At 62.0% G+C, this 22,414-nt stretch overlaps 10 protein-coding genes across 10 annotated transcripts; all 10 read right to left on the bottom strand.

Annotated features, from left to right (window-relative positions):
• Positions 1-858: 858 nt before the first annotated feature.
• Positions 859-2,151, bottom strand: LMJF_21_0950 (conserved hypothetical protein; the record flags this gene model as incomplete). Its single annotated transcript, XM_001682995.1, has 1 exon — positions 859-2,151. One exon carries the CDS (start codon positions 2,149-2,151, stop codon positions 859-861), a length of 1,293 nt encoding a protein of 430 aa, XP_001683047.1.
• A 1,707-nt stretch (positions 2,152-3,858) lies between these two features.
• On the bottom strand, positions 3,859-4,905 carry LMJF_21_0940 (conserved hypothetical protein; the record flags this gene model as incomplete). Its single annotated transcript, XM_001682994.1, has 1 exon — positions 3,859-4,905. The coding sequence occupies one exon, from the start codon at positions 4,903-4,905 to the stop codon at positions 3,859-3,861; it is 1,047 nt and encodes a 348-aa protein (XP_001683046.1).
• A 2,923-nt stretch (positions 4,906-7,828) lies between these two features.
• LMJF_21_0930 (putative histone H2A) lies at positions 7,829-8,227 on the bottom strand (the record flags this gene model as incomplete). The annotated part of the gene is made up of 1 exon (XM_001682993.1): positions 7,829-8,227. One exon carries the CDS (start codon positions 8,225-8,227, stop codon positions 7,829-7,831), a length of 399 nt encoding a protein of 132 aa, XP_001683045.1.
• Positions 8,228-8,858: 631 nt separating this feature from the next.
• Positions 8,859-9,257, bottom strand: LMJF_21_0920 (putative histone H2A; the record flags this gene model as incomplete). Its single annotated transcript, XM_001682992.1, has 1 exon — positions 8,859-9,257. The coding sequence occupies one exon, from the start codon at positions 9,255-9,257 to the stop codon at positions 8,859-8,861; it is 399 nt and encodes a 132-aa protein (XP_001683044.1).
• Positions 9,258-9,888: 631 nt separating this feature from the next.
• LMJF_21_0915 (histone H2A) lies at positions 9,889-10,287 on the bottom strand (the record flags this gene model as incomplete). The annotated part of the gene is made up of 1 exon (XM_001682991.1): positions 9,889-10,287. One exon carries the CDS (start codon positions 10,285-10,287, stop codon positions 9,889-9,891), a length of 399 nt encoding a protein of 132 aa, XP_001683043.1.
• A 733-nt stretch (positions 10,288-11,020) lies between these two features.
• LMJF_21_0910 (conserved hypothetical protein) lies at positions 11,021-11,848 on the bottom strand (the record flags this gene model as incomplete). The annotated part of the gene is made up of 1 exon (XM_001682990.1): positions 11,021-11,848. One exon carries the CDS (start codon positions 11,846-11,848, stop codon positions 11,021-11,023), a length of 828 nt encoding a protein of 275 aa, XP_001683042.1.
• Positions 11,849-12,453: 605 nt separating this feature from the next.
• LMJF_21_0905 (conserved hypothetical protein) lies at positions 12,454-13,800 on the bottom strand (the record flags this gene model as incomplete). Its single annotated transcript, XM_001682989.1, has 1 exon — positions 12,454-13,800. The coding sequence occupies one exon, from the start codon at positions 13,798-13,800 to the stop codon at positions 12,454-12,456; it is 1,347 nt and encodes a 448-aa protein (XP_001683041.1).
• A 468-nt stretch (positions 13,801-14,268) lies between these two features.
• LMJF_21_0901 (hypothetical protein) lies at positions 14,269-15,540 on the bottom strand (the record flags this gene model as incomplete). The annotated part of the gene is made up of 1 exon (XM_001682988.1): positions 14,269-15,540. One exon carries the CDS (start codon positions 15,538-15,540, stop codon positions 14,269-14,271), a length of 1,272 nt encoding a protein of 423 aa, XP_001683040.1.
• A 988-nt stretch (positions 15,541-16,528) lies between these two features.
• On the bottom strand, positions 16,529-18,454 carry LMJF_21_0895 (putative aspartyl-tRNA synthetase; the record flags this gene model as incomplete). The annotated part of the gene is made up of 1 exon (XM_001682987.1): positions 16,529-18,454. The coding sequence occupies one exon, from the start codon at positions 18,452-18,454 to the stop codon at positions 16,529-16,531; it is 1,926 nt and encodes a 641-aa protein (XP_001683039.1).
• A 1,287-nt stretch (positions 18,455-19,741) lies between these two features.
• On the bottom strand, positions 19,742-21,880 carry LMJF_21_0891 (hypothetical protein; the record flags this gene model as incomplete). Its single annotated transcript, XM_001682986.1, has 1 exon — positions 19,742-21,880. The coding sequence occupies one exon, from the start codon at positions 21,878-21,880 to the stop codon at positions 19,742-19,744; it is 2,139 nt and encodes a 712-aa protein (XP_001683038.1).
• Between the last annotated feature and the right edge of the window lie 534 nt (positions 21,881-22,414).

The raw sequence follows: 22,414 nt of genomic DNA, 5'->3' as shown, positions 1-22,414 counted from the left end.
AGAGATATATACAGAGAAAGAGAGTAGCGTTTCGTTTTATGCGCTTCGCCGATGCGTTCACTGGGTTAGGATAGGAGGGTGTCAGCAGCACATGTGGAGGTGGCTGCACCTGGTTGGAAGACGTGTACCCTCCCCCCTCTCCTGCTGCTCTTACTTCTCTTGCAGCGACGAGTGCTACAGCAGCACCAGCAGGTGGTAGCGGTCACCAACACGGCCAGAGACCAAAATGTGCACCGCGCAGCACGGGCATTATGGGCGCAATGGATGGAGAGATGTATGCGGTATGGGAGGAGGGTGTGCAGAAGCAGAAGCGAGTGGTGTTAAGTTAGAGGGTGGTGGCCAAGATGGAGCGCAGTGCAAGAGACGGCGATGGCGGACCCCTGGCTTTGGTCTCCGTCATGCGCTGCCGCAGTAACGGGTAGGAAGACCAGCAAAAGGGAATCCGTAGGAGTTGATAGGCACCCTTGTCAGCGCGCATGCGTGCAGGAGGACCTGGTCTTCGAGCACTCGGAGAAGAAAAGACAGCGGCGTGCCTCATCCGTGCCTGCTGCAGGGGAACGGAGGTCAACTGACGTCCTACCTTTCCAGGCGCCGTGGGTGGTGACGTAGAAAACCGTGCTGTGCGTCCTGTGTTTAAACGAAATGGTGCGGAAATTTTCTGCCTGAAGAGGGGGGAGCAGACGAGGGACGACGGTCAGGCGAGCGCGCACAGACAGACGGAGATGTGATTGGTGTTGTGACTCGTATACGACAAGGAAAGGGACGAGGGGGCCGAGTAGGGCACGGCGCAGCATCCGCCACACCTCAGGTCTCTCTCGACACGCGCTTCGCTTCGCCCTCCCATGCGCACGTGCTGCCTTACGCCGTCGACACCGCCTCATCATCGATGTGGCCCTCATCATCATCTTCCATGTCCTCGCCGCCCTCCCCGTTTCCATGCAGGAGCTCTCTTAGCGTTACCTTGTGTGTGGCACCGTCGGTGCCTGCCTTGGCAGCGTCTGCCTTTCCTGCCCGCTCCTCGTCTCGCATGGTGGGGGCCTCCTCCACGCACAGGGTCTCGCGACGCAATACCACCCCATGCTGCCGCGCCGCGCAGTCCTTCGCGCACACGTACACCGTGATGGTTCCAAAGTCGCAGCCGTCATCAACATTAGCAGGGATCGCCTTTTCGGTGCCAGTGGCGGCCCCGGACAGCGCAGATGCCTTGCACGTCGTCGTAGATGCGCTGGGCGAGGCGACAGGTGACTGGGTGTCAACTACATTGCTGTGTGTGCTGGCTGCTGCCAGCGTCCCTGCAGGAGCCGCCATGGCGGCTGCGTCTGCCCGCGCGAGTGCAGTGTACTCGCTGACGTGCAGGTAGTACAGGGATGTCGGCATCACCTGCAGCTCCGCTGTCTGCGTAGAGCCGCAGCAGGCGCATGCAGGGATGGTGACCATGGCTTTCACCTTGTCCGGGTTCATGAAGATCGGTTTGACATCCTTTGCGCGCAACGACGCAGATGTGGCTGCTGCTGCTGCCACGGTGCGCTCGTAGTAGCGCAGTACTTGATTCGGCGCTCGAGCAACCCGTGAGCGGAACTTCTCGTAGTAGTAGTCCGTTTTCGTGTCCTTCAGGTCGACCGTCTGCTCCAGCTGCTGCAGCTCTTCATCTGTGACGGTGCTCCGCGCGTTCTCCTCCGCCATCTTGATAAGCTCACGCTCGATGTCCGTCGGCACCACAGCCTCCTTTGACGGCTCCGCATCGATGTAGACGTAGCATGGCGGCAACACGGCCTCAGGCAGCTCCGACGGCAGCAGTGGACCGGTCTCGATCACCTCGTCTTCGTCCTCTTCCTCGGCGTTCTCGGCGAGCGCCTGCTCATCCTCCTGATCCACCTGTACGCTAAAGGCCACCATGCTGCTCGTCGGCTGCCGAGAGCAGTAGCCAGAGTTACAGCCAAACACGTACACCATGCGGTGGTGCGGACGGCTCGCCGGCGCTGTGGGCAGCGGGCTGTACGCCTGGGTAAGGAGGCTCATAGCATGGCCGCAGACACCGCAGCTCGTCCAGCGACGTATCTGCGCCTTGTCCGCGTCACTTAATGGCGGAAAATACGTCGGCGTGCCACCTAATTTGGTCTCCGAGGTGAGTTGATCGCGTTTGTGGGACATGTAGCCGTCGAAGAGGCCCAGCAGCACATTCGACGGAGTGGCGCTCATCGTGTGCACAGGTGCCCGTGAGTGCGCGCGTGCGTGTGTGCGGTTCGGTTGTAGAGGTGGGTGGTCTCAAGGCAGCTAGTGCAGCCACCACTGCAGATGCAAGATGGGTGGGGGATGAGTGGCAATGATGAACGCCACCGATGTGTAACTCAGTCGTTGAAAGCTCGGTCTCTGTGCCTTTCAGTCGTTCTCTTCCTTCCTGCCTCTCTTCAGTGCGCACACAGCCGGCGCCAGAGGTGAAGAGAGGCGCGGGTCACGAAGACATGGATGTGTGTGCACGCAGACGGGGCCGCAGTGCCGGCGGCAAAAATGGCGGCAAGAATGATGGCGGAGTCGTTGCGAGGGTGTGTGAGAGAGAAGAGGAGCAACGCGGTGGTGGTGGTGGTGGTGGTAGTCGAGAAGAAGAGAAAATGTGCGGAGAGAGGAAAAGCAACGAGGTGATGAAAGGTTCCGCAGCACGAGGGTACACGCACACGTGCACCCTGACATGCGCGTGCGACTTCCTTGCACGTCCCGTGCAACACGAGACGTGCGAGAGAGAAGAAAGGGGGTGGAGGGGCAGCCTTGCTGCCACCCTTGCAGAGTCTGCAGCGCCGATGGTGTTCATCGCGCTACATCAGTGACTGAGAAGAGAGAGGGGAGTAGCTTCGTCACTACCAACTTTCGAATTGTGAGCAGCCTCCCTCTCTCTTGGTGCGTGTTGCCTGTGTCATTGTTATAGTTCCACGAAAGGGGGAGTGCGGGGGGAGAAGAGTTGGGCGAGCGCATCGGTGTGTTCTCACGACGACCACCAACACAACCACACATGCCCCGACTCTGGTTTGTGTGTGTGTGTGTGTGTGTGTGTTTGCGTGTGGGTGTAGCAATGGCTTCTCTGCCCTCACCCACACCGACACCGACGCCGACACACACACACACACAAACCAGAGTTGGGGGGGGGACATTACAGCTTTTGCGTGTGACGCCATCTTTTCAACAAAAGACTCGCACACGCGCGCTAATTTGTGCCCGTGCCTGTCTAGCTGTCCAGGTGGTGAAAGGAGGGGAGGCGGCGGTGATGATGATGACCTTGGAAGAGCTGCCACGCATCATCACGACCATCCGCATCGTTGCGGTTGCCCTATTGCTTGATTCCACCTTCGCAACCCACAATTATACGCACTATTTTTCTAATGATAATACCACGCTCCCCAAGGCGATGCATACGTGTGTGTGTGTGTGCATGTGTGCATGTGTGCATGTGTGCCACTGATCCACGCACGCGGCCTTGTCCCCACTCCGATTTCAATGGGGCAGCCCTCATCTGGAAGGTGGTGCGGATGCAGAGAAGGGGAGCAGACAGGAGTGCTGGAGGACACGCGTGCGCCGCCATCGGAAGCGAGAGGAAAGAGAGAGAGAGAAGTCGACAAGCACAAAATCTAACGACAGAGAGAGGCGCACGGGCACGACGACACACTCTCGGAGGAGACCGACAGACAGGAAGAACAGGACGAGGAGAGAAAGGGCAGGGAAGGCGGAGGTGAACAGGTGCACGGGAGGAGGCCATGTCATGTGCATCGTCATCACGCACACATAGACACAAGCATGCCCACCCACACACCCTCTTCCTCTGTTTTTCGTGGTCTTCGGCTGCCCTCGCGCTTACCGAAGCCACACCCACTACAAGGTAGCGAAGAGGAAGCCGTTCGCGACAAAGAATAGCACGTACTCAGCCACCGTAAAGGGCAGGAGAAAGATGTTGATCGGGAAGGGGTTCGCATCGGTGTGCGTCACCTGCCAGAGAAGCCCCATCAATGCGACCATGGCAGCCAGTGCCTTCGCCTTGGGGCTGTCCAGCGTCATGTCGTCCTCCAGCAGCCCGTGATCCTTTGCGATATGTACGGCGTGCTGTGCAAACATGTGCGCGCCACGAATGCAGCAGTGCATCATGCCAATGGCACCGCACATCATGGATGCCAGCGTCATGGCGATCACGTTGGCCGCCGTTTTCGCGATGACGCCGGACCACTTCTTGTGCTCCACTGGCAGCGCGTCCTTCAGCGCTGCCTCCAGCGGGATATAAGTCATGGCCATACTCGCCAGCGACCCGCCGAGTGCAAACGACCGGGCAAGCTTCACACGCAGCGCCGCAATCACTGACATGGCTGCAGCGCCGATGGTACGGCCCGCCGCCTCAGCAGCTTCAATGTCCACCGACTTGAAGAACAATGCAGCTTTACGAGAGAGCAGGTCGGCGTCGCACACCTCCTGCACATCTGCCACGCAGTTGCCATCGGCGTCGGCGCAGTGGTCCTTGCGGTTCTGCTCCGCCGCCCGCTCGTAGTTGTGGTATAGCACCTGAAAAGAGTGCTTGAGATCCTCCCAACACAGCAGGTGCACTGTCTCGACGACAGCGATCAGCATTGTGTAGGAGCCGCCGAAGAAGCAGAGTGCGAGGCCAAGCAGCATCGGGCCGAGCTCATCCAGCTTAAACCTGGTAGCCTGCTCCCTAGCGACGGAGGTGTAGCTGGCCGCCTTGGCGAAGTAAGGTGACGCCCTGTCCAGCTCCTCGGAGGCCCGGTGCGCCATCTTGTGCGCCTGCGCGAGGTGGTCACGGTACTGCGGGTAATTCTTCTCCAGCGCCCCGACGAGCGTGCGCAGTGGCGACTCGAGAAAGAACGACATGCCTGGAAGCGTACAAGACCAGCCACCAACACCAAAACCCATGTACAATGTGATTGAGAGCCGAGCAGGGCGGTAGCGAAAAGGACGGACCACGCACAACGCGAGCACACACACTTGATGCTCGTCTACTCCGCGGTAGCAACATCGCCGTAGTGGTCGACGCGCCGCCGTTGTACGCCGACGAGTCGACAGGCCAAACCCACCGCGGCAGCAGTGAAAAGGGGTTGGGGGTGCAAGATGGGTGGAGTGCGCAAAAATAATGTGTGTGTGTGTGTGTGTGTGTGAGTGTGGAGGGGGGCGAGAGGGAGGGAGGGAGAGGGAAGGGGGAAGAGGCGGGGGAGGAGGGAGAGGAAGGAGAGAGAGAAGAGGGATCGAGAAGCAAAGTGTCATACGCATACATGTGCCTGGACATGTGAAAGCATTGACTCGGAGAAGGGAAGAACGCGAACAAGGCATCGAGCACGCCCCCACTTTCTCCTCTTCCTCCTCCCTCACCGCAGGGGCGCTTGGACGTCGCACAACAGGAGTGAAAATTCAGACACTTGTACGCATGCACGAGGTGTCCCCGACGCATGCGCCGACGCGTCTGTGCATGGGTGGCCACTTCCTGCCCTCGCTGATGTGAGGTCAGAGAGAGAGAGAGAGTGTCGGTAGGAAGGAAGAGAAGGCAGTTTAGAGTGAGTTGGAGCGGTGCGGGGCTCGACACCCCTCCTTCCCCTGGCCTGTTGTGGGCGTCGCCCGCTAGGGGCGGAGGGAGGGAGAGGACCGCTGTGGGCCGCCTTTGCGGAATCGCTGCTTAGCTGCTTGTCAAAGTCGGTGACAGCGCAGGGCCCACCCACCCCCTCCTCTCATCCGCTGTCTCGCACCCGGTGGCGGACGTGATGGAGGCTGGTCAGGGTGGGGCTGCCTTGAACGGGCAGACAAGGCCGTAAAAGCAGGTGGCATGCCCCCCGGCATAGGAGGGAGGGGGTGGAAGAGAGCTACCGCGCACACATACACATGTCTGTATTTACATACCCGAACGCCGCGGCCGGAAGCGGGCCCGACACGCATGGCGGAGGCCGCCCACAAGAGGGCAACGCGCCCACGCCGTGCGAGGCAGCGCGGTGGGGGGAAGAGAGCAGAGCAGAGCAGACAAGCGCCCATCGAGCTTCCCGGCTGCGGGGTGCGACAGGCGAGCATAAAAGAGCTCCGTGAGGGGCACAGGGGAGGACGGCGCCGACGCACGCGTGGCCCCGCCCACATCGGAGGGGCCACGAACCCGCTCTCTGCGCACCACCCCCGGCAAAGCAAACGCCTTCTCGTCGTAACGGAGGGGGTGGGGTGGGGGCTGATCTCACACGTGCCAGCCGCGGGAGAGGAGAAGACGAGAGGCGGGGATGCGGCCTCTCTCACCGCTCGTAGGCGCACCTCACATTGTAGCATGAGGCGCTTGCGCGTATAATTATGAGTGTAGCGCGTCTATGCATGTTTTACTGGGTGCTGAGGGATCGCCATTGAGGGAAGGCGGGTCGAGGGGGATGTGTGGCGGCAGCAGATGGGACTGACTTGGCAGCCTCTTCACTTCTGACCGATCAGTGCGGCTTCAACGCACCTTCGTGTTCCTCCTTGCTTGAGCTTGTCGCTTGCTCGCTGGCTGCAGCGAAGACGTCAGCCGAGGAGGAAGGAGGCAGGGGGGAGGGGGGGGGGGGCATGGGAGAGGGGGGCGGCGAATGCGCGAAGGGGGACGAGAACAAGGCAACTTGCTTAGTGGCCTCCTGAAGGAGGAGGAGACGCGTGTGCGTGCGTTAATTGCATGAGCAGCAGCAGTCGGTATGGTCGGAGTAGGAAGGTTGAAGGGCAGGGGAGTCAGTGGATGAAAAGAGCGAGAGAAGGACAAGGGAAGGAGGGCTAGAAGTACACTGCGCAGTCACAGCGGCGAACATGGGAGGCCGTGGTGCGAAAGGAGAGTCGAGAGAGAAAAAAAAATGACGCCATCACGGACGGGGAGAAACACACACACACACGCACAAGAAAATAAGGGATGGCCTTCAGGCGTGTCATCTGCTGGGCAATTCGGGCGTGTTTCTTCAGGTCTTGTCCCGTGTCGCTCCCAAAGCGTTCTCAGCGTGAGCACGACGAAGGGGAAAGAGACGCCGGCGCAGCGCCGCCAGTCTGCTTCCCCCTTGTAGCCACCATGCGTTGTAAGAACGACACATCGATAGCCGTTGACCGCAGTGTTGCGCTACTTTGCTGCTACTCTCCCCCTGTGTCCCCCCCCGGCCCCGCACCTCTTCTGTCCTCTGACCACCACGTTCTCAGTCCTCTCATCTCCCCGTCACCTCTCCATAGAAGGAGCCAGCCGGAGGGGGAGGGGAGAGGAGTGCGGGGGGGGGATAAGGCAAGAGGTGTGAAGGGGAGAAGGGAAGGGAAAATGACGCCCACAGTTTGGAAATATTTCAGGGGGTGGAAGACAAGAGAATGTGTCGCATCTCACGGAGGACAGTGAAGAGGAAGCAGGGAAAAGAGGAAAAGCACACAGAGTGCATCGTTGTATATATATATATATATATATATACATGTATACAACGATGCACATACATCAATATATAGGTAGATAGTGGTATATGTATATATATATATATGCTCGTGTGCATGTGTGTCGCTATGGATGGAGGGAGAAGGGGGCGTCATCTCGCGTGTCGCATGCCTGTCGGTCTGCCTAGGTATGTAGGTGCGCGCTTAAAGCCTCCACACGCACGCGCACACAGAGGTGCGGGGGAGAGGAAAAGGGAAGGAGGGGGGAACTAAACACAGCAACAGAGAAGGCACAGATGCCGTCAGAATACGTGCGTCTTGCACACAAATCTTCCGGTTGTTCCGCTGCCCACACCTGTCCGCACAAACGCGTACACGTCCCCCTCCCCGTCCGACTCCCAGTGGAACCCTGCTCTCCTCAGCGGCGACAGAGCCTCCAAAAGAGTATCTATGCGCTCGGTGTCGCCTTGCCCTTCTTGCCGCCCTTCTTCTTTGCCACCGCCTTGCTGGCGCTCGGCACAACGCCGCTGTGAGACAAGGTCACCTTCCTCAGAAGCGAGCTGATGTCGTCGTCGTGGCGCGCGGCCAGCATCACGGTGCGCGGGCTCAGGCGGCACCGCTTCTTCCCGCTCTGCGCGGCCGCCTTCACGGACAGCTCCAGCAGCTCCGCCGTCAGGTACTCCAGCACGGCGGCCAGGTACACGGCGCCAGAGGAGCCGATGCGGCGAGCGTACTGGCCGCGACGCATCATCCCGCCGACGCGGCCCACCGGGAAGATCAGACCAGCCTTCGCGGACTTGGTGCTGCTCTTGCGGGCGGCCTTCTTGGCGCTGCGAGGAGTAGCCATGGTTGGGGAGAGGAGAGAGAGGAGGGGGTGTGGGTGTGTCGGTGCGCACGAGTGCTGTGTGAGCGTATGAACGTGTGTGTTTGGGGGGAGTGGAAGGCGGCGGGCTGCGCCACAGCAGCACCAAAAGACCGACGCAGTCTCGTGAAGAGGGAAGAAGGGCGAGCGGATGCGTGAAGAGAGCGAGTGAGATGCAGTGCAAACACATCAGTAGCAACGCCATGTACGCACTCAGCAACCGCAGGGAGCAGTGCTGCAGCAGCGCCTGTCATGCGCGTCGCGCATCATTCGACGAATGGTGGGGCAGGGCGCAAGAGCGGGCGCGCACGCCGGTACGCGTGACGGGGCGACAACCTGTCCCGGTCAGGAGACCGAGAGAGCGAGAGAGCGATAGACAGCTGCGGCCCATCGCGGGTGTGGCAAGTTTTGTCCGAGCCTACCCTGACTCGTACCCTCGGCGGGGGAGAGAAACAACCCAAACGAAGGCAGGAAGGAACCAAGTGGTCATCTGAGAAGCCATCAAACAAAAGATAGGGTCTCTATGGAGGTATGATGTGCCTCATCGCCGGCCCCAGTCGGGACCCACGCGCACGCGCACATACAGCGGCGCGTGTGCGCTGCCAAGCCGGAGGACTTATGCGCTCGGTGTCGCCTTGCCCTTCTTGCCGCCCTTCTTCTTTGCCACCGCCTTGCTGGCGCTCGGCACAACGCCGCTGTGAGACAAGGTCACCTTCCTCAGAAGCGAGCTGATGTCGTCGTCGTGGCGCGCGGCCAGCATCACGGTGCGCGGGCTCAGGCGGCACCGCTTCTTCCCGCTCTGCGCGGCCGCCTTCACGGACAGCTCCAGCAGCTCCGCCGTCAGGTACTCCAGCACGGCGGCCAGGTACACGGCGCCAGAGGAGCCGATGCGGCGAGCGTACTGGCCGCGACGCATCATCCCGCCGACGCGGCCCACCGGGAAGATCAGACCAGCCTTCGCGGACTTGGTGCTGCTCTTGCGGGCGGCCTTCTTGGCGCTGCGAGGAGTAGCCATGGTTGGGGAGAGGAGAGAGAGGAGGGGGTGTGGGTGTGTCGGTGCGCACGAGTGCTGTGTGAGCGTATGAACGTGTGTGTTTGGGGGGAGTGGAAGGCGGCGGGCTGCGCCACAGCAGCACCAAAAGACCGACGCAGTCTCGTGAAGAGGGAAGAAGGGCGAGCGGATGCGTGAAGAGAGCGAGTGAGATGCAGTGCAAACACATCAGTAGCAACGCCATGCACGCACTCAGCAACCGCAGGGAGCAGTGCTGCAGCAGCGCCTGTCATGCGCGTCGCGCATCATTCGACGAATGGTGGGGCAGGGCGCAAGAGCGGGCGCGCACGCCGGTACGCGTGACGGGGCGACAACCTGTCCCGGTCAGGAGACCGAGAGAGCGAGAGAGCGATAGACAGCTGCGGCCCATCGCGGGTGTGGCAAGTTTTGTCCGAGCCTACCCTGACTCGTACCCTCGGCGGGGGAGAGAAACAACCCAAACGAAGGCAGGAAGGAACCAAGTGGTCATCTGAGAAGCCATCAAACAAAAGATAGGGTCTCTATGGAGGTATGATGTGCCTCATCGCCGGCCCCAGTCGGGACCCACGCGCACGCGCACATACAGCGGCGCGTGTGCGCTGCCAAGCCGGAGGACTTATGCGCTCGGTGTCGCCTTGCCCTTCTTGCCGCCCTTCTTCTTTGCCACCGCCTTGCTGGCGCTCGGCACAACGCCGCTGTGAGACAAGGTCACCTTCCTCAGAAGCGAGCTGATGTCGTCGTCGTGGCGCGCGGCCAGCATCACGGTGCGCGGGCTCAGGCGGCACCGCTTCTTCCCGCTCTGCGCGGCCGCCTTCACGGACAGCTCCAGCAGCTCCGCCGTCAGGTACTCCAGCACGGCGGCCAGGTACACGGCGCCAGAGGAGCCGATGCGGCGAGCGTACTGGCCGCGACGCATCATCCCGCCGACGCGGCCCACCGGGAAGATCAGACCAGCCTTCGCGGACTTGGTGCTGCTCTTGCGGGCGGCCTTCTTGGCGCTGCGAGGAGTAGCCATGGTTGGGGAGAGGAGAGAGAGGAGGGGGTGTGGGGTCAGAGAAGGTGATGGAGAGCGATGAAGCTGTGCACAGATGGAGGTAGAGAATGAGGCGTACCGGTGTGTGGATGTGTGCGTCGATGAGCCACATAAGCACGCATGAAAACGCATAACGAGAGTGGTGTGTGCGGAGAGATGGGGAGAGTGCAAAAGAGTGCAGGGAAAAGGGAGAGCAGCACAACAGCAGAGTGCTACTGCTGCACCGCGGAGCACCGCCGTGCCACAGCGTAACGATCATTGTTCTCTTGGAGTATGTGAGCAAGTGCCTCGATGGCACGCATGTCGGTGGCGTTCACTGTCCACATTTGTCTTTGCGCGTACACATGCACTGTGTTTGGGTAAAGGGAATGGGCGTGCGAGAGACCTGCTCGGTCGCGGAATGCGGCTGAGCCCTACGCGGCAAGGCCTCTACGCAGGCACGCACATCGTCTTCTCTGCACGGAGACGGTGTACACGGACGCGAAAGCCGTCTGTAAGCGAATCAGAGGTCATGAGAGGGAGCAGCATGTGGAGTGGTTTGAGGGAAGGGGGCAATCGAGGGGCCACTCACGTCCCGCGGAGTCGTTAGCAGCCACCGCGCCCAGCTGCCTCTCGCGCACACGCACAAGACCGCGGCGTCGTATCTCTTATCGAGACACGTACTGCCGAGTCGCTTCCTTCACCGCCTCTGCGCGCGCGTCTTTGCGGAGCACCGTTAGTCTGCAATCTGCTCAAGCTCCTCATCCGTTAGAGGCACGCTGATTGGGGCCACGATCGCCTTTGACACCCGGATGAACTGCGCCGTGTCGAGCCGGCACTTGCAGTCCACGTGGCCACCGCCGACGTAGAAGGTCGGTGGCGCCAGCTGCGTAACACCGACGCTCAGGATCACCGGAATCGGGATAGCAGTGCCGAACGGGGCAACGGCGCCGCTGCGCACCCCAGTCAGCTTCTCCGACTCTGCGGGATCAGCGAGCCGGAAGTTGAATTTTTTCTTTCCCATGCCGGGGTTCAGCTCTTGGATCGCGCGGCCGACCATGTCAGAGTTGAAGCGGTCCACGTACTGGTACACGACAAGGTAGTAGCGCGAGTTGTTGCGGTCCGCGCAGTCCTTGTTCGTGCAATGTGTGTTCTCCATCAAGATTGTCTTGCATAGGTGACGAATGGTTGGCGCGTGCAGGGCGTCGCGCCGCCACTGAAGGTTCTCCTGATAGTAGTTCGACGGCACCCACAGAAACTCGGTGGCGTGCAGCCCGCTGTCCACACAATGGCGCCGCAGCCTTGCCACCTCTAGCGGATCCTTGGGGTCGGGCTGCAGCGCCGGCAGGTCAGCTGGTGCCTTGACAGCGCTGCTGGCAGGGCAGAATGACGCGTCAGAGGAGGCCGCACCGGCAGCGGCTCCACCAGGGGCGGCGTGCCGCAGCAGCGGCTGCTGCTGCTGCTGCAAGTGCCTCAGGCCAGACTCGATCACGTCAAAGCGCTGTCCCAGTTGCGCGAGGCGCTGCGCCAAGGACGAGGCAGCAGCGGCAGCGGCGGCTGGCATTGATGGAAAAGGAGGGGGAGGGGGGAAGACGGGGCTGTAAAGGCAAAGGATGCACGGGCGTGGAGCACGTATCGGTGCGTAGGCGAGGAAGCAGAAACAGAAGAGGGAGACAACGTGGAGTTGTGTGTGACGTCGGAAGTGTCCTGCGCACGCGCACACACATACCGCAAGTATTTCGTCGCGGAAGGGACAGCGAGGGCAGAGTAGATCCGGTGGGGTGGGCAGAGGGGAGGGGTGCAGGAAGAGCATGTAAGGCAGAAGAAAGGGAGACACGTAGGCAGGCCCCCATCATCACATGCCAGGAATCACAGAACTTGCTACACACATACTGGATGAAGCATGGGGTCTCTACACAGTGAAGGAGCGCCAGCGATAGTAGCACTCCCCCCTCCTTCTCCCCGATTATAGTATGTGTGTGTGCGTGTGTGTGTGTGTGTGTGTATTCGGCGGGCGGAGGAGGGAGAGACACCGCTCTGCTGCACACCGGCAGAGAGGCTGGAGAGAAAAGAAGAGTGGGCGGGAAGAGGTGTACTGCAGCAGGGAAAGGAGGAGGGGGGAGGGGCTACACCCATGCGCCTCTCTGTCGCCGCCACCACAGCCCAGCTCTAGCGCTCGTACTCCGTCACGAGGGCCTCGATGATGGCACTATTCAGCACGTTCCATGAGCGATGCTCACCATAGTTGATGCTGTAAACTGCACCCGGAACGTGCACGGCCACATCGCTGTCGCCGTCGCCGCCGCTGCCGCTGCCATCTTGGGCACCTGGTGCGGACCCCGCGATACTGTCTACGTATTCCAAGAGGTGGCACATGGTGGGGAAGGCTGTCAACGCCGCCATCGTCTTGCGCTCCGAGAAGGAGGACACCTCTGTGAGCATGCTGGTGTACAGAGCGTGAAAGTCGCTTGGGATGACCTTGCGCTGTGTGTCACGCCGCACGTCAGCGGCATCAGCGATGCTTGCCTCTGCTGAATCACTGGCGAACAGGGACGTAGAACCGACAGCCGTCGCAGAGGTGGGCCACGCCTTGAGCAGCTTGTTACCCAGTGCGGCAATCATCTGCGCCGCCTGCTGGACGTGGGCAGCGGTGGCGCACAAGTCTAATTCCACCGGAACAGCGTGTGACCTTCTTGCCGCCGCGCTGCAAGCGTTGCGATCAGCGAGCGGCTCCTCCACATCGCCGACCTCCATTATCACTCGTCGTGTAGCGCTCCACGCGACGGCAGCGCTGAAGAGAGCGGCGGCCTCAGCCCCTGTCACATTCACGTTCGTGCTGTTCAGCCCACTCAACGCAACTGTGGCGTTCGGCACAACAATGAGCGACAGGTGCACGACATCGCCGTCGGTGCCGCGGCGGCGCGCTAGGAGCGTACGCGTCGTGGTGCTAGGCTGGTCCGTGCGTGAGCTGTTCACGTCCTTGTCCGTCAACGCGGATACGGCGCCACTGCGACATACCTCGTTCTCCTCTGCCTCCTTCGCCTGCTGCAACCCTGCCATGACGGCGTCGAGGTACCAGCCAAGTGGCCCTGCACCACTCAAGTGCGGTGGGCACCGGCGCGCCGTCGCGGCCGACAGCATCTGTGGCACCTGCTGCGCATCCAGCACCACCACCACGTACGTATTTCTTGTCAACGCTGAAGTCGAAGCAGGCGTGACTGCACCATTGCTGTCGGCGCTGGAGGCGCTGGACGCTAAACGCAGCACCACCGTCTGCGAGACAGCGTTCACCTGGCGCACGCCCCGCACCTGTGTGCGGGGCGGAAGGTTCGAAAACAACGTTGCATGCGCCACCGACGGGGCCACGGAGGACACACCAACGCAGTTGGAGCCTGCGTGTGGTGGGCAGAGGAGACGGTCAAAGTTGACGGACAGATCCGCATCAACCGCGATGTGCAGCGTGCAGCCTGGCAACGTCACCATCCTCGGCAACGGCGCACTGTGGTGGAGAATCATGTGAGTGCGCGCGTCCACATTCACATATGCGTAGCCACGCAGACGGGGAGAGGGGGAGAGATGGGTAAGAGCGTCTGAAGCGAAGATGGTGCGAGTGTTGGGACGACTGCACACGTGGAAACACCCACATGCAAGACGCAGTACGTGCGAGTCTGCATTCGAGTGCGCGACACGTTCAACGAGAAACAGCGAGAGCACGCGCGCACCAATGCGCGGGCATCGCGCTGCAGCCTCGCGAGCCCTCTCTCTCATCGTCGAGCTCGCGCACGCCCTTCGTGAAGATGCGCTCAGGGGACGCAGACGGACTTGCAAAGCAGGAAGTTCTCACACGCACACACACACAACAGAAAAAATGCACCATAGGGGGGATGGAGGAGGAGGCGGATGTCGAGCGGGCGAAAACGGTCCGTGAGTAGCCGCAGCTCTACATGCGTCCTGTCCCCGCACACGCACACACACACACGCCCTCTACACGGCGGCATATTCTCGCGCCAGCCCTTTGCTGTTGAAAAGAAGAAGATGCACTGGCCCGCCACACGTGGCGCCGCGCCGCTGCTGCTGCTGCATCATGTGCCCGCCCTCCCGCTCAAGCATGTCGGCAAACTCTGAGTACAGGGCTGTCAGGTGGTCTGGTACGACCACCGCCACCAGCGCCAAGGGGCGTGCTGGCGGTAACCGAGGCGCCGACATGAACGCTGACGCCACTGCTGACCACGCAGTTGCAGTGTAGTCTGCCGTCGGTCGCCGTCGAAGGAGCAGATGGCGCACGGCGGCCTGCACCTGCACATAGGATGGAATATAGGAGTCTACGCGGCAGCATTCCCAGTAGGTGACGACGGGCAAAGAAGGCGGCAGCGATGGCGATAGCGCAGCGGGTTGGGCTGACGGGGCGCCCACCTTAGTGGAAGGTGAGAAGGCCGCCGATATCACATTGTGAGCGGCGGTGGTGACGGCGCGGAAAGAGCCACACGCGCGGCAGCCCAGCAGCGGTGCCACCTCCCCGAGGCAAGGTCGCACAAGTGCCTCTGCCGCCTCTTGCTCTACGAGGGTGACGTGGACGTCGAAGGCGTCGACCGCTGCCTCGTCTGGCCGCTTGGCATCCGTGCGTATCTCAGCGTACGGATCGGCATGCGGGGTGCATGGTGCCGCAGAGAGTGGTGTGTTCGACGACGGACTCGCTGCCCACAGCGGTGTCCAGCTAGGATGCCGGAGCTGTGGATGCTGGTGCGAGAAGGCGAGGTAGCGCAGAGCGCTCGGTGCTTGGGTGACACTGTGAACAACGGCGGAGGTCATGGCTGCAGCGTCACCGCTTCGGTATGGATGCGTGTCACTGCTGCCCTCGCTGTCCGGCTCTCCAAACAAGTCTGCCAGGGACTCGGTGAGCAGGGGGGCAAGGAGGCGCTGGACGAGCAGCGACCGCAAATGGGCGCGTACCTTCTCCTGCACAACCGCAAGGCAGTAGGGCAGCGTCACGAGCGCGCTGTCGCTGGTGTCGACAAGAACAGCTGCTGTAGGGCAGCTGTGGCTAGAGAGCGCCTGCGCCGAGCTAGAAGAGGTTGCCAGACAGGGATCAGCGCGACGCGCTGCTGGCGCCGCAGCTATCCCGCCACAGTTGGAAGCCGCCAAGGTGCTGTGCCACTGACGATGACAACGCGCAGCGGACGCAAGCAGCGTTTCGTGTAAGGCTGTGGTGCGGCGCCGTCGCGCCGGGAGCGCGCCCAGCCTCGAAAAGTTGAGCATCGATAGATGCGTGCGTGTGCCAGTGCTCGCACGCGGGTGTGTATGTGTCGGGCCTGGAAGACGCTCAGTGCTGCAGCTCCTGTAGAGGGTGCGCGCACGCCGAGAAAATGGCCAATAAGGCGGGAAAAGAATGCAAGCACGGAGTATGCGGTAGGAAGATAGAGCTAAGTCGTCACCGATGGTGTTGGGAAGGGGGCAGAGACGGTGTGGCACGGCGACCACAACACCGTTAGGAGGTGTGCATCGGTGGCAGACACACGAAGGTGGAGAGACGGATGTCGGACAGCGCCCCTCCACAAGGCCAGCACTCGCGGCATGGGCTGGAAGGAAGAGCAGTCCTCCCCCCTCAACAACCTCCCTTCCCTCGGTCTCTCCCGCACCGCTCAAGCACACACAACGAGACGCACATCGTTATCATTCATCACCGGTGCGCGCACCTGCTTGCACGGGACCTGGCAGTGGGGTAGTGGTAGCGGGAAGGGAGAAATGATCGTTCCATAGGCAAGGACCCCTTGTCACCGCCGCCTACGTCAACAATACTTGCCGAGCAGCTTGGCTTCGTGATTCTGCTGTAAGAGAAGGACGTTTGGCGTGGCTGGGGCTTGCGTGCTCTCTTCGATCATTTTTGATGACCTTTTCTGATGAGGAGGAGCACACTCGTGCGTGCGCTCACAAGCGTGTGTGTGTGTGTGTGTGTGTGTGTGTGTGTGTGTGTGTGTGTGTGTGCGTGTGTGCGTGTCTGTAAGAGTTGGGGGGGCGAGGGTCAGAGGGAATAGGGCGTAAACACCCGCACACGCATACAGCGCACGATCGCCGACATCGTCGCCCACTCCCCTAGCTGCCTCGGAGTCTGCTGGTGTGCATGTGCGAGGCGGGTGTGGGCGAAACGTCACAGCGCCAAAGGGCTGGAAACCCGTTTCCTCAGCCCACCACCTCATTCACCTCTCCCCTTTTCGCTGAAGTAGAAGGCACGGGAGGGTGGGCGGCCTCACGGGCTGATCCGCTTCGGGTCGCGTGGGAACAATGACACCTGCCGGATGTCGTCGAGGCCGAGGAAGAAGAGGGCAATGCGCTCGAGCCCCAGGCCGAAGCCGCCGTGTGGCCACGCGCCGTAGCGGAAGGAGTCGACGTAGTCCTTCACACTCACCTTGTCCACCTTCTTCGCCGACAGCCGTTGTTCCAGCAGCTCTATCTGATGGACACGCTGTGCACCGCTGCAGATCTCCTCCCCACGTAGGTACATGTCGTAGCTCCGCGTTGGACCGTCCGGCATTGATGGGTCCACCGGCATCGTGTAAAAGGGCCTGGCAGAGGAAGGAAAGCTGTCGATCACGTAGAGGTCAACCCCGTAGCGCTCTTTTATGAGCTGGCCAAGGCGGCGCTCCTGCGGCAGCGTAAAGTCCTCAACGGGCAGTGTGCAGTCGGCCATGTCCTCTGGGCCGCCGCAGCCCGCCAGCAGCTGCGACGCATCTGCGAAGCTCATGCGAAGCACGCGGCACCCGCTACCATCTCCGCCCACGCGAGCGTGGTAAGGATCAACTTGCGCGGGGATTTTGAACGGTGTCCGCGTCGTCGGAGAGGCGTCTGTGGTGATCCCCAAGGGGGTCATGCGCTCCAGTGCTACCTCGCAGCACACATCACGCGGCGCGTGACCACGACTGCCACAGCGAGGCGGCTCCGCAGCGGTGGCAGGTTGCGGATCGCCGCCGCTGGTTTGCAGCCCTTCCCCTTGCTGCTGCTGCTGCTTCCAGAGAGCATCGATAAGGTTGCCGTGCTGCTGTGTGAGGTGCGCCAGAACGGCGCACATGACTGGCTCCAGCACGTCGAGCACCTCCGTGTGACTGTCCTTGATCACCATCTCACCATCGAGACCAACAAACTCCGTCAAGTGCCGATGTGTCAGGCTATTCTCGGCGCGAAACACGGGCCCGACCTCAAACACCCGCATCGCGTCGCCCATGACCATCATCTGCTTGTGCAGCTGCGGTGACTGCGCCAGGTACGCCTTGCGCTCAAAGTAGTCCACCCGGAACACGTTGCTGCCGCCCTCCGACGCGGCCCCAAGCAGCTTCGGCGTGTGCACCTCGATGAAATCGCGTGCGAGAAGCTCGTTGCGGAAGCTCTGCCCGAGAGCCGACACGAGCCGCGACGCCGCGATCATTTTTTCTGTGCGGAGGTCCATAACGCGGTGGTTGAGGCGGGTGTCCAGCCTTGCATTGGTGTCGCGATACGGAAACGGTAGCGGGGTGGCCGCCTGACTGACGACATGCAGCGCCGTCACCTGCAGCTCCCACCCCTGGCACGTAGTCGACTGCACAGGGGTGTCCGCGCGGCGCACGATGCCCGTGACATCGACAATAGACTCTAGCGTAATGCTCCTCGCCTGCTTTGTCAGCTCCTTGCCCTCGCACACTGCCTGCACGGACTCCAGCGGCGGCTGCCGGAGGTGGAGAAAGGCAAGCTTGCCGCGGCCGCGCGTCCGCTCTAAGCGGGCCCGCACGGTGACCTCGTCACCTTCGCGAACGCACCCACTCTCACCGCAGCTGCCGTTAAAGGCAGCGCGGAGGGAGGCAATGGAGGCCCCGTGTGCAGCCAGGCACGCTCTGCCGCAGCCGCCTCCCGAGATGGCGCCGTTAGTCAACGTGGCTGTCTCCGTTGGGGCAGCAGATGGGGTAGAGGGTGGAGACAATGAGGTGCAATGAGGCGATCTGATGCTGGAAGCACCTTGGGTAGCGCTGGAGCTCGTACCGCAGAGGCGCTGCGTGGAGACCTGTGAGTTAGGGAGCGATGTCCATCTCTTGGGCACCGCTGACGAAGACGCGGCGACGACCACCGCGGCCACCACACCGGGCGTGGGCCCTGCAACACCACGCAGGCGACATGACACGCACGACGAGAGCGACACCCGCAGCATCCCGCACTGTTAGGCCTCGATCGCTCCTCTCCTTCCTCAGAGCACGTCGTGAAGGTGATGTGCGCCCCGGAGAAAAGACGGGGAGGGGTGTAGTAGGGAAGGGAGGGGAGGTGCGACTGCCAACACTCTCCTGCTGAACTGTCGGCGTGACACGTACGCGTGTGCGTCTGAGCGCATGTATGGGCTGGTTCAACGGCGAAGGTACATGATAAGGAAGGGACGAGATGAAGGACGGAGAGCGAAGCAAAATGGCGCAGCGGCAGCAGCTGAGAAGTCGAGAACGATGGCGTGGACGTGGGGGAGGGGCGGAGGACATGCAGCATGCGAAACGCCGTGTCGCAAGGTGGAGAAGACGCATGCTGCGAAAACTGGAGAAGGGGCACGTCTTGGCCGGCGCAGTCCTTCGTTCCACGGTTCCGTCTCGTGTGCGTTCGCGTCTCTTTCCGTTCGGCTCTGGCCTGATAGTCGCGGATGCGGGATGTGACGGTAGTGGGGGTGCCGGCGCACCCGTGTGAGATAGACCAAGAGAGCGCGCATGAGGGCGTGCGGTTGTCGAGGAGGGATGGGGAGGCGAGAGGAGACGTGGATGTCGGCAACACGTCATGCTTCCTCTATGTGTCCGGGGCCCGTGAGCCTCCGAATGCGTCGTGCGGGAAGCGTGCTGCGCGGGGATCACAAAACGAGAGCACACACACACGCCCACGCACACACGAAGACACCGAGTGATATCGAGAGGGGATGGGGGTGGGCAGGTGCGCGCACCGCATCCGCCAAAGTGCCAACACGCCCCACCGACATGCACGCGCTTCACGGTGTGCGTGTTGCGCGTCTTGTGCTCGCGTTGCGATACGGCGACTGAGCGAGCGGGCTGATGAGGGGAGGGGAAGGGACGGCACACGCATGTGCACGCGCACAGACACGAGCTCGCCGGCTCAAAGACAGACTAGCGCAGAGGCAATGAAGAAGATGCGCGTACAGAATCTAAATCACGTAAGGTGTGTCGCACCACCACCCCTGCTTTCTACCGGCGTACGTACGCACTCCCGGGGAGCATGCGACAGGCAAGTGAGCCCGGAACTCACTCGCGAAAGCAAGTGAGGAGGGGAGCACACGAAGCGAGATAAAAGGTCGATGGAAGAACGCCGGCCCGATCATGCGTACATGCGTACGCAAGCGTTCAGAGTGTAGGGTTGGTTGTGCGAGTCGCCGCATGGCGCGGCCGGTCACCCGCTATCTCCCTCCCTCAGCGCGCAAGCAGCCCGCTTTTGCCAGGCCCTGGTACCGTCGCTAGCCGGAGTACGTCACTTCACGAGTGACAAGTTGGTCCGCCTCCTTGATGGTGGTGATGTACTGCTCCGGCAGCGCCAGCTCTCGCACCTCTTGATCGCCGTCCGGCATGCGCGCCGTGACTGTAACGTTCACGTTAGATGCCATCCGCGTCACAATGGATGTGTTGTACGCCTCTGTGAGGTGGATCGTCAGCCCGTTCACCTTCGCCGCATGCACGCCCGGCGCCGAAGTCTCAATGAGCACCTCCTGCCGCTCCGTATCGCTGATCCGCACCGGGCCAACACTGCTCGCCAGCTGCAGCTTCGAGTTCTGGCAGCGCTCTACAGCGACCCCCCTCACCTTCACCGGGATCGTCACGTAGGTGTTGAAGCAGTCTAGGATGCGGACGAGGTGGCTGCTGTCGAGCTTCTCCTCTGGCAGCACAACGAGCACCGGCTCTTGCTTCGCTCCTGAGGCGGGGCCGACAAGGGGCTGGTGGTAGTGTTGCACCGTCCACGTCTGCGTGACGGCGTCGAACGTGCACTCTGGCGTCGGTTTCGACTGCTGCGCGTCCGTGGGTTGCGGCTCAGCGGACTTCAACACCGTGTTTGGCGGCGGCATTGCTCCTACCACCAGAGCATCCTGTGTGCGAGGCATGGGTGGCGCTGGCGCTGCGGTGGATGAAGTTGTCGATGACGGCGGGTGCGTTGGACGGCGCGCCACCTGCTCGGCCGCTGTTTGTGCGCGGCGCCAGACAGGCACAGCCTCTCCGCGATCGCGTGGGACGGACGGCGGGCGTGGCTTGCTTATGTATCGGGGCATCGGTGACTCGAGCGACTCTCCCCATGGCACGGCTCTCGGATAGCGGTAAAGCACCAGTAGCACCATCCGCTCCAGTGCCTCGCGCAGCATTGCTGCCCACGTCACGGTCGCCCTGGCCAGCTCCTGCTGCCCAAGAGCGCAGCCGTTCTCCTGCTGCAGCAGCAGCACGTTCCCCCTCGCCGTGATCTTGTTGATGTACGTGTTGGCACTGCTGAACGCTTCCTCAATGACGACGCACGGCTCCAAGTCGGTCGCGAGCCACGTGAAGACATTGCCGGCCTCGAGCACCGCGTGCGCGTGCGGGCGGTCGTCTTCGCGGCGGCGAATCACGTCCTCACACGTGGCTGTCAGCCCATTCAGCGACGTGTTCAGCGGCGCAAAGATTTTGGCCAGGCTTGGTCGATCCCTCGGTCGCTCGCTCGTCGCACGGACCGCCGCAAGACACTGTGTGTGAGCCTGTGCGACACGCAGAACCGCCTCCGACAGCGCCTCCACGTCCCTGTCCTGGACACGCGAGGCGGCGCGCACCAGCGTCTCGAACGGCGCCTCGCCAACGTCTGACGGGTGACGGAGACGGCGGCTGCGCACGACGGCGCGGCGGTTGCGGTGCGCGAACCAGGGCCCGTGCGGGTATGTCTTGGAGACAAAGTGTGACAGTGTACTCAGAGCCACGTTTGCCTGACGTAGCCAGGCCGGTAAGACGATGGCGAGGGCAGCAACGGCGGTGTTCGACGTTGCGGGGCTCGTCGATGACAACGACCGTGTTGCTCGGCCTGGCTCAGACGCCGACATGGCGTGCGTGGACAAGGCACTGAGCTTCTGCTGCATAGGGGTAAAGTAGCTCTGCGCATCTCCCGTGAAAGCGATGGATCGGTGCAAGGCCCAGCCAAGCGACTCTATGAGGGTCTCCATGCACTGAAGAACGTCCTCAGTCAGCGATGACGAGGAGGAGGCCTCCAGCGACGCCTTGGCGCGAGAGAAACTGCCCGCCGCCCGCTGTCGCTGCTGCGTGGCAGCCACGACGCTATCGTGCACTGCCGTGATGGCGCCGTCGTACATGACCCGGAAGGTGTACACGCAAGCAGGCTCGGTATCGTCATCGTCGTCCGCGGTGGCCGACGCTGCGTCTGCATTCGGTCGAGAGTGAGTCTCCATGTAGGTGAGGAGGCGGGTGTGTTCGCGGAGCACCTTCTGCAGCGCGTTCTGCGCCGCCGCGACTTGCGGCATGTCCAGGCTCGCGCCCTGCCTTAGAAGCTCACGGAAGGCTACCTCCACCTCATCGAGGTTTGGTATCGTCTCCTCTGGCCGCGGTGGCGGCGCCGTCAGAGCCACCATGGCGCCCGTTGAACAGGAGAAGTGCACAACAAAGCAGAACGCGAGGAGGGCGGCGAGTAGAGAGGGATGGACGCTGCGAGGAAAGAGAGAGGAAGGGCTAACAAGGCGCTACAAAGACGAAGACGAAGGGGAGGGAGGCGGGAGATGAACGAGTGCACACCTCCGGTGAGCAGGGAGGAGGCGGCGGCGGCACGGCTGTCGCCCTCCCTCGCTGCCTTGAGGCATGCACAGCTGTACGCCGCTCCCCTCTCCCTTTTGCGCCTGTCTCTCCCATACGACCAGCAGGAAAGGGGAGGGTCGAGGCGACTGCGCGTGGGTGCCTGTGTGGAGCGGCATCCGGCGAGGCCAAGACGGGGGGAGGGTGGGGTCACTGTCAGGGGATGATGTCTCTCAGGCATAGATGACCGTCACCCGAGCAACGGCAAGTGGGGGGAGGGGTTCATGGAAGCAGCGGTGGCGCAGCAGGAAGCGAGAAGCCGAAACACAGTCAAAAACAAAAAACAGAAGGCGCAAGCGGATGCGCGCCCACGTGGC

Source organism: Leishmania major, chromosome 21, assembly GCF_000002725.2.
Source record: "Leishmania major strain Friedlin complete genome, chromosome 21".
Lineage (NCBI taxonomy): Eukaryota > Euglenozoa > Kinetoplastea > Trypanosomatida > Trypanosomatidae > Leishmania > Leishmania major.
This window is presented reverse-complemented; position numbering and strand designations above follow the sequence as displayed.